This window comes from Melanotaenia boesemani, chromosome 9 (assembly GCF_017639745.1).
Source record: "Melanotaenia boesemani isolate fMelBoe1 chromosome 9, fMelBoe1.pri, whole genome shotgun sequence".
Lineage (NCBI taxonomy): Eukaryota > Metazoa > Chordata > Actinopteri > Atheriniformes > Melanotaeniidae > Melanotaenia > Melanotaenia boesemani.
The window spans coordinates 29,844,780-29,858,787 of record NC_055690.1 but is presented as its reverse complement, the minus strand read 5'-3'; the positions used below and the strand labels follow the sequence as shown (position 1 = coordinate 29,858,787).

Below are 14,008 nucleotides of genomic sequence, written 5' to 3'. Positions count from 1 at the left end.
AGTGTACAACTTAGCAATGCCTGATAACCGATTAACTGATTAACAATCATCGTGTTGATGAGTTAACAGTTCAGTTTCTTCAGCTGAGGTCAACGGGCCAACTTTTTTTTTCTTTTTTTTTTTTAACAAGAAAGAAACTCTATTTTGATGTCGCATTCGGCTCATTGTTTGACAAAATCATTCAACACAGTGTAGTAGATACATTTAGTATTCAGCTGGTTCACTTATGCAAATTTGGTTTGGTGAATGGAAAACTGAACAGGTGATCATCTCAGTGAATAATGACAGAATCCCATGTGGTGAATAGCTGAACAATCTTTATTCTACAAGGTGAAAATGAAAGACAAAAAGACCATATTATTTATGCTAGTCAGGGGTGAAAGTAGTTTGAAATTCTTGCCGGTACTATTTCAAAAACCTTTATCTCTCTCTCACTTCATGCATTTTAAAATAACAAATTAAAAACTGAAACAAATAAAAACATTTCAATATTTTAATGTAGGCAACACAGGCTAATGGAGTAGGGAAAAATTAAAAACACTTGACAATATGTTAAACTATTTATTTTAATTGGAGCATTAATAAACATGCAGAGAACATGTGTCTAGAAACAGCTCATGAAATCACGAGCAAAAACATTTTTATTTAAATATCTGTGGATAACTGGTAGATATTTAAATTTTGTTGAATTTTTTTTGCAAACCACAAGAATGTGTGGGATTTCATTGGTGTAATATATTGTTCAAGCAGTCTCTTGACATCTGTTGACCAATAAGAAAATGTCCCAGTGCACTCAATCAAACGCACCGATCTCCATAGCAATCGCTGTTTGAGAAGTAGGCATGCATGTGCAGTGAAATCTCCGTTTTGTTCTGTGTAGTTAAAATTAAAATAAAAAAATAAAAACATAAAACACAACTGATTACTCTCCTACTGAATTTAATCAGAGCATTCAGCAACGAACGTAAAGACTTAATATGCGGTACATGTTTCGATGGCTGGGCGCTGTGGAGGCCAGTTTTTAAAACTGCATGTTGCTTATGGATCTATTGTTTGACCTGGTTCTGAATAAGACCTTTATAGCAGGCAGCCACTCTCCCATCTTCCTGGTACTGCATACCGCCAGTGAATGTTTTAGTGGTACACAGTATCAGACCATATCAGCTTACTTTCACCCTTGATGCTAGTCATATTCATACATATGATGTTACACCAAAAATCATTTTTACAAACACTTTTTTCAGTGTAAAATATGTTATTTAAGCAAGTTTGCACATGTACTGTACAGGATCAGTTCCATCAATGAACCATCTAATATATCTCAAATTTCTGATGGTGAAAACGAACTAAAACTATTTCAAAGTGTTGCTCAGTCCCATCACAGACTACTGCCTGCTGCACAAGGATAGATGTATTCAATCTCAGCCCGATCACCTAAAAGGAAGAAGAAAAACAGAAATTATAAGACAAAAACAACATGTGAAAGCTTAAACAGTTGAATGTATTTTGTAGTTTTTATAGATAGTGTCAATAATAAAAGTCATCACAATGTAGAATGTCCAGAGTAAAAGTTGTTGGCATTGCATAAATGATCTCATATTCAGGTTTTGATTAAAAATATGTGATAGTTTTTTAAATTTCTCTTTTAAAATGTTGAATCCTTAATTGAAATTTGTTATTCTCCATAAGCATCCAAGCTTAAAAAATGATATAGATAGATATAGATACGCCATTATTACAGTACACTCCAATATGGGGTAATCATCTTTTTATACATCTTTAGATTGATAGGGGGTTTAAAATATGGGAAAATAAAGGAATAATAAAATAGAGCACATTTTTATTTATTTTGCAGGGCAATATCTTCCACTACCAGACCTAACTCACCACGTGGTGATCAGTTCATAGCCCTAACCCAAAAGGCCAAGACTTAAGGTCAATTTTTGCTCCTTCATGTATGTGAATAGGTATGTCCATTTAAAACGTTCTTATACATCTCGTCATATTTCCATGCATCCTTTACGTTGCCATATTTGTTAAGTCAATTCATCCACTAGTGGGCAGTGCTGAGTTCAGAGTTCACTTCCGTGTTCTGACACCAGTTTCAGACAGTGGCTAGTGGTGGTAATGCACCACTGTATGTTGCAATCACCCAACATGCCCATCATACTCACAAAGCCTTTCTTCAAAAGCTCCCACCATCTCTACATCTCTACATATACTGCTCAACACTGCCCTCACAGTCTCTGATGGCATTGCTCCATTTGCTGCATCAAGTGAAGGATCTGCAAGGCCTCCAAAAATGGGCCAAATTTATGAACATAAACAACGCAGGAGACGGACAAAAGTGTCCATCCATCTGTGTGTCCGTCTTCTGCATCGAGCATAAATAAATCTGATACAGCCAGAAATTGGTCACAAACCTTGGGTCAAAGATGACACCTGGCAGCACCAGGTGCACTGTTGACTACCTGAAGTTGTACCATGGTGTCCATAATGTACAATCCTAGATAGCATACAACACTCCACCAAGTCACTACCCAGAACCTCCAAGAAGCCCAGAGTCCGAACAGTAAAAAGTGAGATTTAAATTTGATAGTAAAATTGCAGCAGTGCATTACTTAAATGCGCTGTGTGAAAAGGGTTTTTTTCATATTTTATTCTTTTTTTCTCAGAGGAAAGCTTCAAAAACTTGGTCACATTCCTTCAGCTGTTGTGGTGCAAGCGACTCATGTCTTTCAGTATCTTTGGAAAATTATACACACACACACACATATATATATATATATATATATATATATATATATATATATATAACATTTTTTTTATTTTTCTGTACCACTTATAACAACTTAGGGTCACAGGGGGCTGAAGCCTATCCCAGCAACTAGCCGGCGAGAGGCAGACTACACCAGTTTATTCCAGGACCAACATAAACAACAAATAAACATTCACTCCTAGGGAAAGTTTAGGGTGAGTAATTAACCTTACATGTATATCTTTGGATGGTGGGAAGAAGCTGGAAAACCCAGAGAGAACCCATGCATACACAGGTTGAACCAGGGACTTTTTTGCTGTTAGGCTGTGGTGCTCACCACCTCACCGCTCAATAATTATTTTGCGTGTTTAAAAAGCTCTACAAAGGCCCAAAGTGTGTCTGTGTGTCCTGTTCTCTCTGTAAAGGAATTTAAGCTTTTACTTGGCTGGTAATAGTCATAGATCTTGACCACGGCTGGCTTCAGGTTCTTCACTGGGAGCTCCTGTACCAGTTCTAAACTGTGGTTGATGGCTGTTCCAGTCCTTAACTGTTGGTAGAAGAACAGACGACACCGTCAGCTACAAATATAGAGATCATCATTAACAGTTTCCCTACTGTGAAATTCTCTCACCTCCTGTAAGTACACCAGAACATGATCCTCCTTCTGTTCCACACGATCCACCAATTGAGCACTTTTGAGCTGCAAGAACAACATTCAGTTGGCTTTCAATCAATATTACTATGACAACAAGTGTTACAATTGACATAACTTACTTGCGTCAGAGAGTCTGGGTCTGGAACAAATCCAGACAGACTTTTGATGTCCAGGATCACCATGTTTGTACTGCTCTCCTTTCCACTGTATCTGTTAGTGCAAACATAGGATCACTGTCCAGAATTACAGTTTTATCACAGGAACAGGAATCTTTCTGATTACATACAGAGATTGAAGCTTCAGAGTGAGTTTGGGTCTTTGAGACTTGCTGGTACAGTTGGACTCTGGTTCCCCCTTCACACTCAGAGTGGTGACATCAGAGGGAGTTGGGATGTTGTAATGTTGAGAAATCTGGAAAACACATTTAAAGCTTTTAGTTCACAAAAATTAATCATAATTAATTACAGAGCCTAACCCAGCATTTAACAGGGTAAACCCTGGACAGATCACCAGTCCATCGCAGGGCCAACACAGAGAGTAACCAATAAACCTAACATGCATGTCTTTGGATTATGGGATGAAGTTCTGTTATGTATTACACATTGATACATGTATCATAAGTGATAAAAATAAAGAAAAAAATATTGAGATTTCTGAAATTAACTTCAGTATTAGGTAGATTGGATGAATGCATGTGCACAAAAAAGAACAATAAGCTCCTCAATGTTCACTGACCTGTACTGAAGCACATGCAGCGCCCTTCACCTCCAGGCTGAACTTTCCTGTTACGTCTTGCAGCATCTCCTCCTGGTAGAGAAGTTTGTTGACTGGATTCACATCAAATGTCCGCTGACCGCTGGGAGACAAAACAGTCACCGTGCTCGAACCCTCTGGACTGAACACCACAGTGGAGTAAAGAGCCAGAGCCTGAAGAGCCACCACCGTGTCCTAAAACACACAGTTATAAAGTCACTGACATGGAGTCATATGCTGTGTTCTCAGCCCCACAGAGGACAGATCCAACAGATTTGAAGCCTTGCAGTACCTGAGTGGAGGAGAAGCCTCCGTAATGATTCTGCTGTCCAGTCAGCCACCTAACGATACTTGATGTGTAGCCCAGGTCCTCAGGGGAGAACGGGCCACTGAGTTTGGCCATCAGTACATAAGAACTGATTTCCACTGACAGAGAGTCAGATTTTTCTGTTGCTGTCTGAGACCAGTGGATGAAACCTCCTGAAAACCATTCAAATAGAACCAAATGTAATTTACTCATAGCATTGGAGCCTGAATGATTTCTTCCAGGATATTCACCAACCTTCTTTTATAGCCACTGTGTCAAGGTGCCGCAGAAGGTGAGCACGGGTCTCCGTGTCTCCTGCCAGTGTGAAGACGTATGCCAGCAGAGCTGAAGTGTAGGTGTTACTGAGGTCACTGATAGATTCTTTGAGGCACATCAGGCTCTTATTCACCACAGCATCCTTAGCAGATAAAATAATTATTCAGTCACTGTGTCCACCAAGTTCACAGCCGTAAGGGGCAGGGGAAATAAAACGCTGTAAATTCACAGTGCACTCAGCATGGAGGAGGATGGGGGCAGGCGATGAATAAAAAGGAAAATTAAATTTTCATTTCACGTTATTCTTGTATTTTAATTGACCCGTTTGTTTTGATCAACACAAAATGAAAAATACCACGCTATTATATGAATTTGACTCACATCTGTGGATATATTCATTTCCAAGAAGGCAGAAGTGATGTAAGCACTCAGTGTTATTTCATCAGACACACCACCCTGCAGAGACAGAACACATTCATTGTTTTATACAGGGAACAGAGACCACAAATATAGTGCTATTCTCTTTTTCACAAATGAAAGAAAACGGCAAAAGAAGAATCTTCCAGGTGAATTTATGCTGCTGAATCCAGTTGAATTGATGAGAGGAAATCGTGACATATAAATTTCACGCATCTCATGACAGTCTGGCATATTTTTTACCACTTTATACACTGTCTGGCCAAAGAAAACTCAAAAACTCACCACTCAAAAAGAAGTCACACACTCTAATATTTTGTTGGACTTGGGCTTTAATTCCAGAAGCATTCACTGTGGCATCATCTCAATAAGTTCCTTCATTGTTACAAGTCTTATTTTTATCCAGTGTTGCATTAATTTTCTCCAAGATCTTGTATCATTGATGGGACAGTCCAACCACTGGCGGTCAAAGCCTTTTCCAGCATATCCCAAAGAGTCTCAGTGGGGTTCAGCTCTGGACTCTGTGGTGGCCAGTACATGTGTGAAAATGATGTCTCACGCTCCCTGTAGTACTCTTTTACAATCTGACCCCCAGCAATCCTGGCTTTGTCATCTTGGAATTTGGCCGTGCCATCAGGGAAGATGGAATAACCTGCTCAATCAGTATATTCAGGTAGTCAGCTGAACCTAGATCTGAACCTGACCAACTGCAGCAACCCCAGATGATAAACTGCCCCCACAGGCTTGTACAGTTGACACTAGGCATGATGGCTGCATCACTTTATCTGCCTCCTTTCTTACCCTGATGCTCCCATCACTCTGGAACAGGGTGAAATCTGAACTCATCAGAAAACGTTACCTTCTTCCATCGTTACAGAGTATAATCTTTATGCTAGCTAGCAAATGGAAGCCTTTTTTTCCAAGTTAGCCTGACTGATTTTTTTTTTTTTTTTTTGGCTACACAGCTGTTCACTCCCAATCCCTCGAATTCCCGTCACATTGTGTGTGGAAATGTTCTTATTTTTAGCTCAAGTTCTTCTGGCATTTTCTTTGTTTAAAATTTCACCAAACGTGTCGTTGATTGTCGATTCAGAACGTTTTGCCTACCACATTGGTTTCTGGATGATGGTTCCCCACTAATCTTCCAGTTTTTAATAAGACATTGGACGGTTAAAGTTAAAAAGTTAAAAATCATAACAGTCCAGCACAGTACAGATTGTGACAAGTGTAGCAAATCTATAACACATCCAGAGCAGTGGTCTCTGAAGTCCTTATTAAATCTGCCATTTCAGGTAGTTGCAGTCTGAGTTCCCAGATATTGCAGCACAGCCGAACTTTGCTGTAAAGAAGTCCTTCCAACCGTTGATACAGAGTCTTAATCTTTCCAGAGAAATATAGTCTGATATCAGAGACTTCCACCAGTATATTAAAGGAGGTTCTTCTCCTACAATGACAGCCTTTTGGCCTGACATAAGCAAATAATGTACAGTGTTCTTATGTGATTTTACTGACTCAGGGATATGTCCCAGTGAACACAGTTTTGGATTAGGCTGTAGTTGCTGCTTAAATATCACGTTACCTCAGTACATGCAGTTTGCCAAAAATGTTGGATCTTTTCGCATTCCCAGTGGCAGTCAAATCTTGTCCCTATAACAGTCTTACATTTTGGGCAGTTTGGAGAGGCCCCTGCTTTGTATTTACTATACATATATGGAGATAGACAAACATTTTGTAAGATATTATATTGCATTTAGCTAAATATGTTACATATGGATATTTTCAAAGGTAAAAGTAAATTTTTTTCAATAAAATGATTGCTCTGTGGACCTAAGAGGCTGCATTTCTAGAGTAACAGGTGCACAGGCTAAGAGGGCAAAGGATCCAATATCACCGTATTACTAAATGGGCTAGGTGTTCAGCTATAAATGTATAGTCAATTTGAGAAAATGACAGGTGAGGTTAATTTCTTCTTATTAGGGATTGTTATTGCCTCACAAGCATATTAGCTGTTAATCATGGTTTACATGTGTCTCTCATGAGGTTTAATTATCCAGCCCCACTCTGTCTTGGTTTGAAGAAACAACAAAATGGTTTATTCCTTAAGTGTCACAAAAATATGCCAGTTCAAGACTGTCTGGATAACAAATTAAACACCAAGACACGGTAAAAAAAACCGTGTGCTTCCACAGCTAATATAGTACAAAAAAAACTTAGTTCATTGTTCTACCACTTCACACCCTGGATGCGTTCTTAAAGCCACAGCACCAAAAAGACCGGGGAAAAATAAGTTACATAAGTTAAATTACATATTTAACTACCTCAAATTAAACTTAATGTCCAATGTAAACATTTTTGATTTACTGTTAACATAACAACCTTAACTAAAAGACATCCTCTTAGTAGTGAAAATACCACCAATGGGGAAATAATATAAAAATGAGTTTGCCTCATACAGGGTTAATGAATCTCCAACCATCTAACAAGTTAAATATCTCAAGAAAAGTTTATAATGCTCTGCCAGATTTTGACTGATATTTATGAGGGTGATCTCTGTCTAAGGAAGGGGAAAGATGACAGTTCAAATCTATGAAGGTAAAAATGTGCCAAAATGAACAAATTTGTAGATTTGATGTGAAAACTTGTAGAATAAAATGTGAGAAGTTGCACATCAAAAATCTGAACTTGTATGTCAAAATTTTCTTCTGTAAAGAAAACTCACACACACGTGAACTGAATTTGAAGTTACAGAGAAAAATTAGTCCATCTGACAAATTATCTTCCATAGTTTACTTGTAATTAAATTTTTTTTTCAAGTGTTCATTTTGCTTTACAACCTCAACTTAGCGATTACAACTTCCTGAATCTGCTGCTGCAAGTCACAAATGTGCTCTCGCGAGTCACAGCGTGATAAAACTGTGGCCTGACTTTTGACTCATTCCTTGCGAGATATTTGTGCCAAAACTAACTTGTGTCTGAAGATGTGAGAGCAGAGGAGGGGGGTGGGGGGGGTTCGGGGCTTAACCAATCAGAGTGAATGGTCATGAGACCAACGCCTCCAGAGTTTCTCTTGTGGGACCTCTTGGCAGCTATCGCTGTGGCACACCAACCTGGGGTAAGTTACTTCATTAACCATCGTTTTGACTACCCCATTGTGTGTTTTAGGAGCAAATGAACATATGCTCTAACAAAATGTATAAAGAATGCCAAAATGCCAGCATGTCAACAGTTGTGTAACTACTAATAGTAAGCAGCAAATCACATAAACTGATAGATACACATGTTCAAGTGCATCAAACTTAAGATGAACAAAAACTATCCTGGTGTTATATAATACCTTTGTCCACTATGCAGTCTTCTTTATTCATTTGTATATGCAGATATTTTTGAGGGAGATCATACCCGTTACCTGGTTACAGGTGAGTTGATACAGTCACTAGGTAGTAGGGAGTGTCTTCATGTAGTCGTTGATTTCCTTCATCGTGGAAAGGGAGATTGGTTTTCCATTTGGAGGGAGAATCTTAATTATAGCTGGGTACACAAAGGCGAATTTAATCCCCGCCCAGTGTATTCATGAAGCCTCATCATGACCGCACGCGGGCCCTGTTTGCCAGTGGATCCCACCGGAAATCCCACACGGTGAGCTTGTTCAATTTTCAACATGAACATGTCCATGTTCCAGACCTCAAGAATCCACTTCTCAAAAAACATGTGTGGATTCTCGCCTCCGGTGCCTTCTTTCAGTCTAATAATTCTGACGTTTTGTTGTTGACTCTGGTTCTCATAATAAAGTTTTCTCATTGCTTTTTTCAGCGCTGACTCCACCAAGTCAAGCCGTGGTGCATTAGCCACTGCTTTATTCTTCAAGTTGGACACTCATTGTTCCACCGTCGCCAGTCTGTCCACTAGCTTGTCTAACTTTTTGGACATCTCTGCGACTGGTTTCAAGATACAACAGCAGTTAAGTACAGCACGGCAGCATTGGATCCCTGTTGAAGGGAAAGTCTCGGCTAAAGCTATCAGTCTGGTAAAGGATCTGGTTATTATGCAAAAGCATTAAGGTTAACTTGTTTTATGAATTGCAATACTTGTTATAACCTGTCAATCTTATTTCCACTTTTTAAATCTAAAACTAGATTAAACCTTTCTGAGTTTTTGTCGACTAAAAATCAACACTGCAACAAAAGTGCATTACGTGACCCCCATATGTGTTTTTTTTTTACTAAATCAAAAGCTTCTCATTGTATCAGTTGGCATTAAATAACTTGCCAGTTGAAAGACAATAACCCATTCAGAAATAAGGAAGCTCATATGTATTTGCTTAGTTTAATCCAGGTGGCCACTTTTTGTTTTGGCCAGACAGTGTAGTCCGTGAAGCCAGGATCTCTTTCTGTGTAAATGAACATTTTTTTATTGTTGGAATTGAAAAGTAGCTATTCGCATACCTTCATTCTGTTGTTGAAGAGTTTCCCAGACTGTTCAAAGCATCCACTTCGATTTTGTTTTTGTTCCAACCAGCTCTTTGACTGTTCAATCTTTGTTGGGTCAATGTAGACAAACGACTGAGCTTTGTAAAAAGATCTCAGTACAAAGGCAGTCAGCCTGAGAAAAAGCAAAGTTAACATTTATTCATCCTAGTTTCTGTCAAAATAATAGTTTGAAACATTAATTATTGAAATAAATTTGGCTAATTTACGCTTTACACATTTCTTGGTAATCACAAAATCACATTTCTTGTGCATGTTCTTGTAGAGAAGAGACTACAACCTCAGCACAGTGTGTCACTCATCAATGTAAACTAGGGCTGGGTATCACCAGTAATTTCCTGAATCGATTTGATTTTATTTGATTCACAACAGCCTGATTTGGTATATTTGGATTAAATCTGATTTGATTTGATTAGATATATTTATTATTTTTCAGATATTTATGTATACACCAGTTTGTTTTTAATATTAAAGGTATTCTCAGATAAATACTTTTATGAAACACTGAGCTTTTTTACATGACCATCAAAATTAAATATCCAGGAAAACTCTGATTACTGTAATAATCTGTAATAATCTATTCAAAATATTGTTCCCTCCATTTACCAGTCTATTGTCCATTATCAGATTTACTATATGACTATGTACATGTGTGCGTAGGGACATCACTTCCTGTTATTTTCAAAACATTCTGGCTGTGTCCGAATGTGCACCTTACTCCCTACATAGTGCCCTACATAGGGGCCATTTTGTAGGGGTGGTCATAACATAGGGTCATTGTTGTCACCAGAAAAAAGAACATTTAAAAAAATAAAATGGTCGATCTCTAAGTTTTATGAATCAGTATTGGATTAATTAGATTTAAATCAATTCATTAGATTAATAGCTCAATAGATTAATCAAATTTTAAAACCCAGCTCAAATATATATAAAGGCTTTGTTTAAGAGGTCTAAATGTTTCACAACATGTACAGACTGATCACCAGTATTCTCACCAGGTGTTTCCTGGTCCGTATCCAAACGTGCTGTATCCCCCTTGATCATCTTTGTAGTTAAGCTGTCTCTGGTAACCTGCAGAACAACAGAAACTTTAGAGGATGACGTACTAAAAGCATGATGTCAATCAGTAGGAAATAAATGTGGAAATGTTTTGTGCAGATATTGAGTTTTAACCTTTAAATTGCAACCCAAGAAAAAAATGTGTCAAAAATGACTTTTTTATTTTTTTTATTCTGAATTCTTAATTTGCCCATTAATAAAATGTAAATATTAGGGCTGTCAAATGATTAAACATTTTAATCAGATTAATCACAGGTAGGAAATTAATTAATCACCATTTGCAAATGTGCCTGAAATTTGAATATTTATTGTTGATTGACCTTCACCTGGATAAATGTCAGTGTCCAAGGGTCAGTAAATGCAGCATGTAATACATTTCTATATGTTGTTCTGCATAATCTCTACCATGTTCTAGACCATACTGCTATTCTATTCTATTCTATTCTATTCTATTCTATTCTATTCTATTCTATTCTATTTTACAGTCATTTAGCAGACGCTTTTCTCCAAAGTGACTTACATGTGAGAGTAAGAACAACACAAGCAAGAAATCAAACAGGACATCATCATTACGTGGTTGTCAGACTGCTGTAATCCTGTTAGACCCAGGTGCTGTGGTGCTAGAGGTAGTCCTTTTTTATTTTATTTTATTTTTTCCCTCTATAATAGTCTTTTGTTTAATTACAAAATCACAATTTCATCACACAATATCATCTTAAGCAGGTTATTCAGTGCTGAGTTGAGCCAAAAAGCTGGACAAATATTTCTAACTGATTCCAACAAGTAGAAGTGTTAAGCTAAGTAAGGAAATGTTCTTTAAACAGATGAGTCTTTAGCTTGTTCTTAAAAGTGGATAAGGACTCTTTGGATTGGACAGAGTTTTGTAGATCGTTCCAACACCAGGTAACAACAGAGGAAAAGTGATAATCCAGAATTCATATATCACCATCACGCCAACCATCTCCATGGGGATAATTTCTGTCATAAAACCAGCAGATGTGACGACTGAAGTTAAACAGCGAATAATGATGAAAACTGATGATCTGGATAAACACATTTTTCTTTTTATCATTGAAGTGTGTTTGTGCAGTAGTGATAAATGTCCTACAGCAGCATCATCCAAAGTAAACAGCTGTTGAGAAAATAGATCATTGATCATAGATCAATAGATGGCTATTTGTTTTACACATTTTTGTTAACCTTTTTTCCCATTAGATGATCACTTTAGTTGTAATAATCAGTTCAATATTTCATAAAATCTATGCCTATAGAAAGGTCCCATTTGTGCCCCCCTTTTCTTGATCAGTGCTCCTGCCTGGCCCCCCATCTGAACTTTTCTAGACCCGCCCCTGCATAGCTGGAATATAAACGCTGTGACCAGCCAACTACTGTGTTAGACAAGGTCCTGCCAACAACAACACTTTGGGGTAAATGTGTGCTGTTATGAACCATGAACTGTATTAAAAATAATAACACATTTAATTACATAAATTAGTTACCACCATTAATGCATTATCTTTGACAGCTTTAGTAAAAATACAATTAATAAAAATTATTTTTGTGTATCAACTGTTTACTACAATGTGATATGTCAAAATTATTGTAGTGCATTGTTGTATCATTCTATCCAGGGGGCAGAAGAGTATCAGATTGTATACAACAGGGTTTTGAGCCAAGCTTTTGAAAGAAATTGATTTAAAAAGTGTCAGAAACAGTTTGTATCAAATATGATGCATAAAGCATTAAAGGATTAAAGAATCATGCTGGGTTTTTCTGATGAAGAAGTTTTCTTTTGTGACAAACTTGACTCTAACTCTAGCCAAGCGTTTATTCAGTACAAACTCATGCAGGAGGTTGAGTGTAATCAGATTTGGTGAAAGCTCCAATTTTATGTATATTTTTTATTGAGAAATGTTAGTAGTATACTTATCAAATTATCTTTAACTAATGTAATTAGTTGAATATGTAAATGTCTACTTGAAATAATGAGCTATGTGAAGTAATGAAAATGGTGTCTATCTCCCGATCCAAAGGAAATTTGATTCATTGCACTTTTCAAATCATGACAAAACTATTTTATGAACGCTGACATGGGATTCTTTCTAATTATAAAACTAAGCTGATTTACCACTGGTCAGGAAGTTGAATGCCTTCTCCTTGATGGCTGGGGTCAGCTGCTGTGTGTTTTGTAGGTAATGGAGGATGTAGATGTTAGGGGCCAGAAGAGCCATGTTCTGCTCCCCACATCCATACGGCATCTGTAGCAGTCCATCCAGGTTCTTCAGAGCCCGGCCGAGAATGTCGCCTGCACAAGAACACAGATTCACCAAAGCTGAACATGGATCCAACTTGTTGCTTCAAATTGATTCTGACAGACATATATCCAATAAATTTACCAGGATATAGTCAGTATACACAAGTCAACAAGTTCAAGGGCCATGGTTTAAATATATGATCAAAGCATGAGACCAGAGGGAACAGAAACTTTCCAGAATTTGTTTGGCTAAGTTAACAGTTCTAAGGAGTTTGTCAGCCTACCCAGCACTGACACTGTAGCACGGGCCGATCCATCAATCACATTGTCAGGCAGCTGCATCTCACTTTCCTCTTTCAAAGTGTTTCCTGTGAACAGACAGAAACAATCACATTCAGGATATAAACTCAAGCTGAAGATAAAGTCTAAAACAAAGCATACACTGGGTCATTGCATTATGATTGATCCAGACCAGACTGGATGTTTGAAGCTATAAACTGATTTCTGTACACATGTTCAACTCTTACTATACTCTAAAATAAAGTCACTAAATGTAAAGAAATTTAATGGATTGAAATACATTTTTCTTATCATACAATTTGCTGGATGTCATCAAACTTCCTTTATTCATAAAACATAATTATGGTGTCATAGTGTGAACAAAACTGACCTTTAGGACAGAGAAGCCAGTTGTGTGTCTTCGTGATCTCAGTTCCTTCAGCCTGAAAAAGAGATGAGAGATGTTTATAATGAGATGCAGTATAAATTATCTTTGAGGAAAAAAAATCTTTTAAATGCTCGAAACTGCTTTTTTGTTTTGTGTCACCAACCTTTACTCTGAGAGATCGTGTGACCACATCAATGCGTCCTCGTTCTGGGACACTGACAATCGCATTGTCACAAGAAGCATGGGACGGTACAGCCTCAGCAGTCACAGTCACATTCACAGCCCCTAAAAAGATCAGTGAAGATCAGCTTTTCATCTCCTGTTCTTCATTATCAAAACATTTAGCCACTCTGGTGGATCTCACTGAGTTTGTAAAGG

General features: G+C 37.6%; 1 protein-coding gene across 2 annotated transcripts in view; it reads right to left on the bottom strand.

Annotated features, from left to right (window-relative positions):
- Positions 1 to 297: 297 nt before the first annotated feature.
- The window catches only part of LOC121645751 (pregnancy zone protein-like), a 34,653-nt gene continuing 20,942 nt past the window's right edge, over positions 298 to 14,008 (bottom strand). For both annotated transcript variants that reach the window (XM_041994413.1, XM_041994412.1), the window contains 15 exons: positions 13,794 to 13,915; positions 13,634 to 13,685; positions 13,248 to 13,331; positions 12,838 to 13,014; positions 10,646 to 10,721; positions 9,609 to 9,765; positions 5,131 to 5,205; positions 4,729 to 4,891; positions 4,459 to 4,646; positions 4,149 to 4,361; positions 3,700 to 3,824; positions 3,533 to 3,623; positions 3,390 to 3,458; positions 3,200 to 3,305; positions 298 to 1,434 (listed from right to left, as the gene is read on the bottom strand). In XM_041994413.1, coding sequence (XP_041850347.1) covers positions 1,379 to 1,434; positions 3,200 to 3,305; positions 3,390 to 3,458; positions 3,533 to 3,623; positions 3,700 to 3,824; positions 4,149 to 4,361; positions 4,459 to 4,646; positions 4,729 to 4,891; positions 5,131 to 5,205; positions 9,609 to 9,765; positions 10,646 to 10,721; positions 12,838 to 13,014; positions 13,248 to 13,331; positions 13,634 to 13,685; positions 13,794 to 13,915 — 1,754 coding nt within the window. In that variant the 3' untranslated portion in view covers positions 298 to 1,378. The remainder of the gene's footprint in view (positions 1,435 to 3,199; positions 3,306 to 3,389; positions 3,459 to 3,532; positions 3,624 to 3,699; positions 3,825 to 4,148; positions 4,362 to 4,458; positions 4,647 to 4,728; positions 4,892 to 5,130; positions 5,206 to 9,608; positions 9,766 to 10,645; positions 10,722 to 12,837; positions 13,015 to 13,247; positions 13,332 to 13,633; positions 13,686 to 13,793; positions 13,916 to 14,008) is intronic.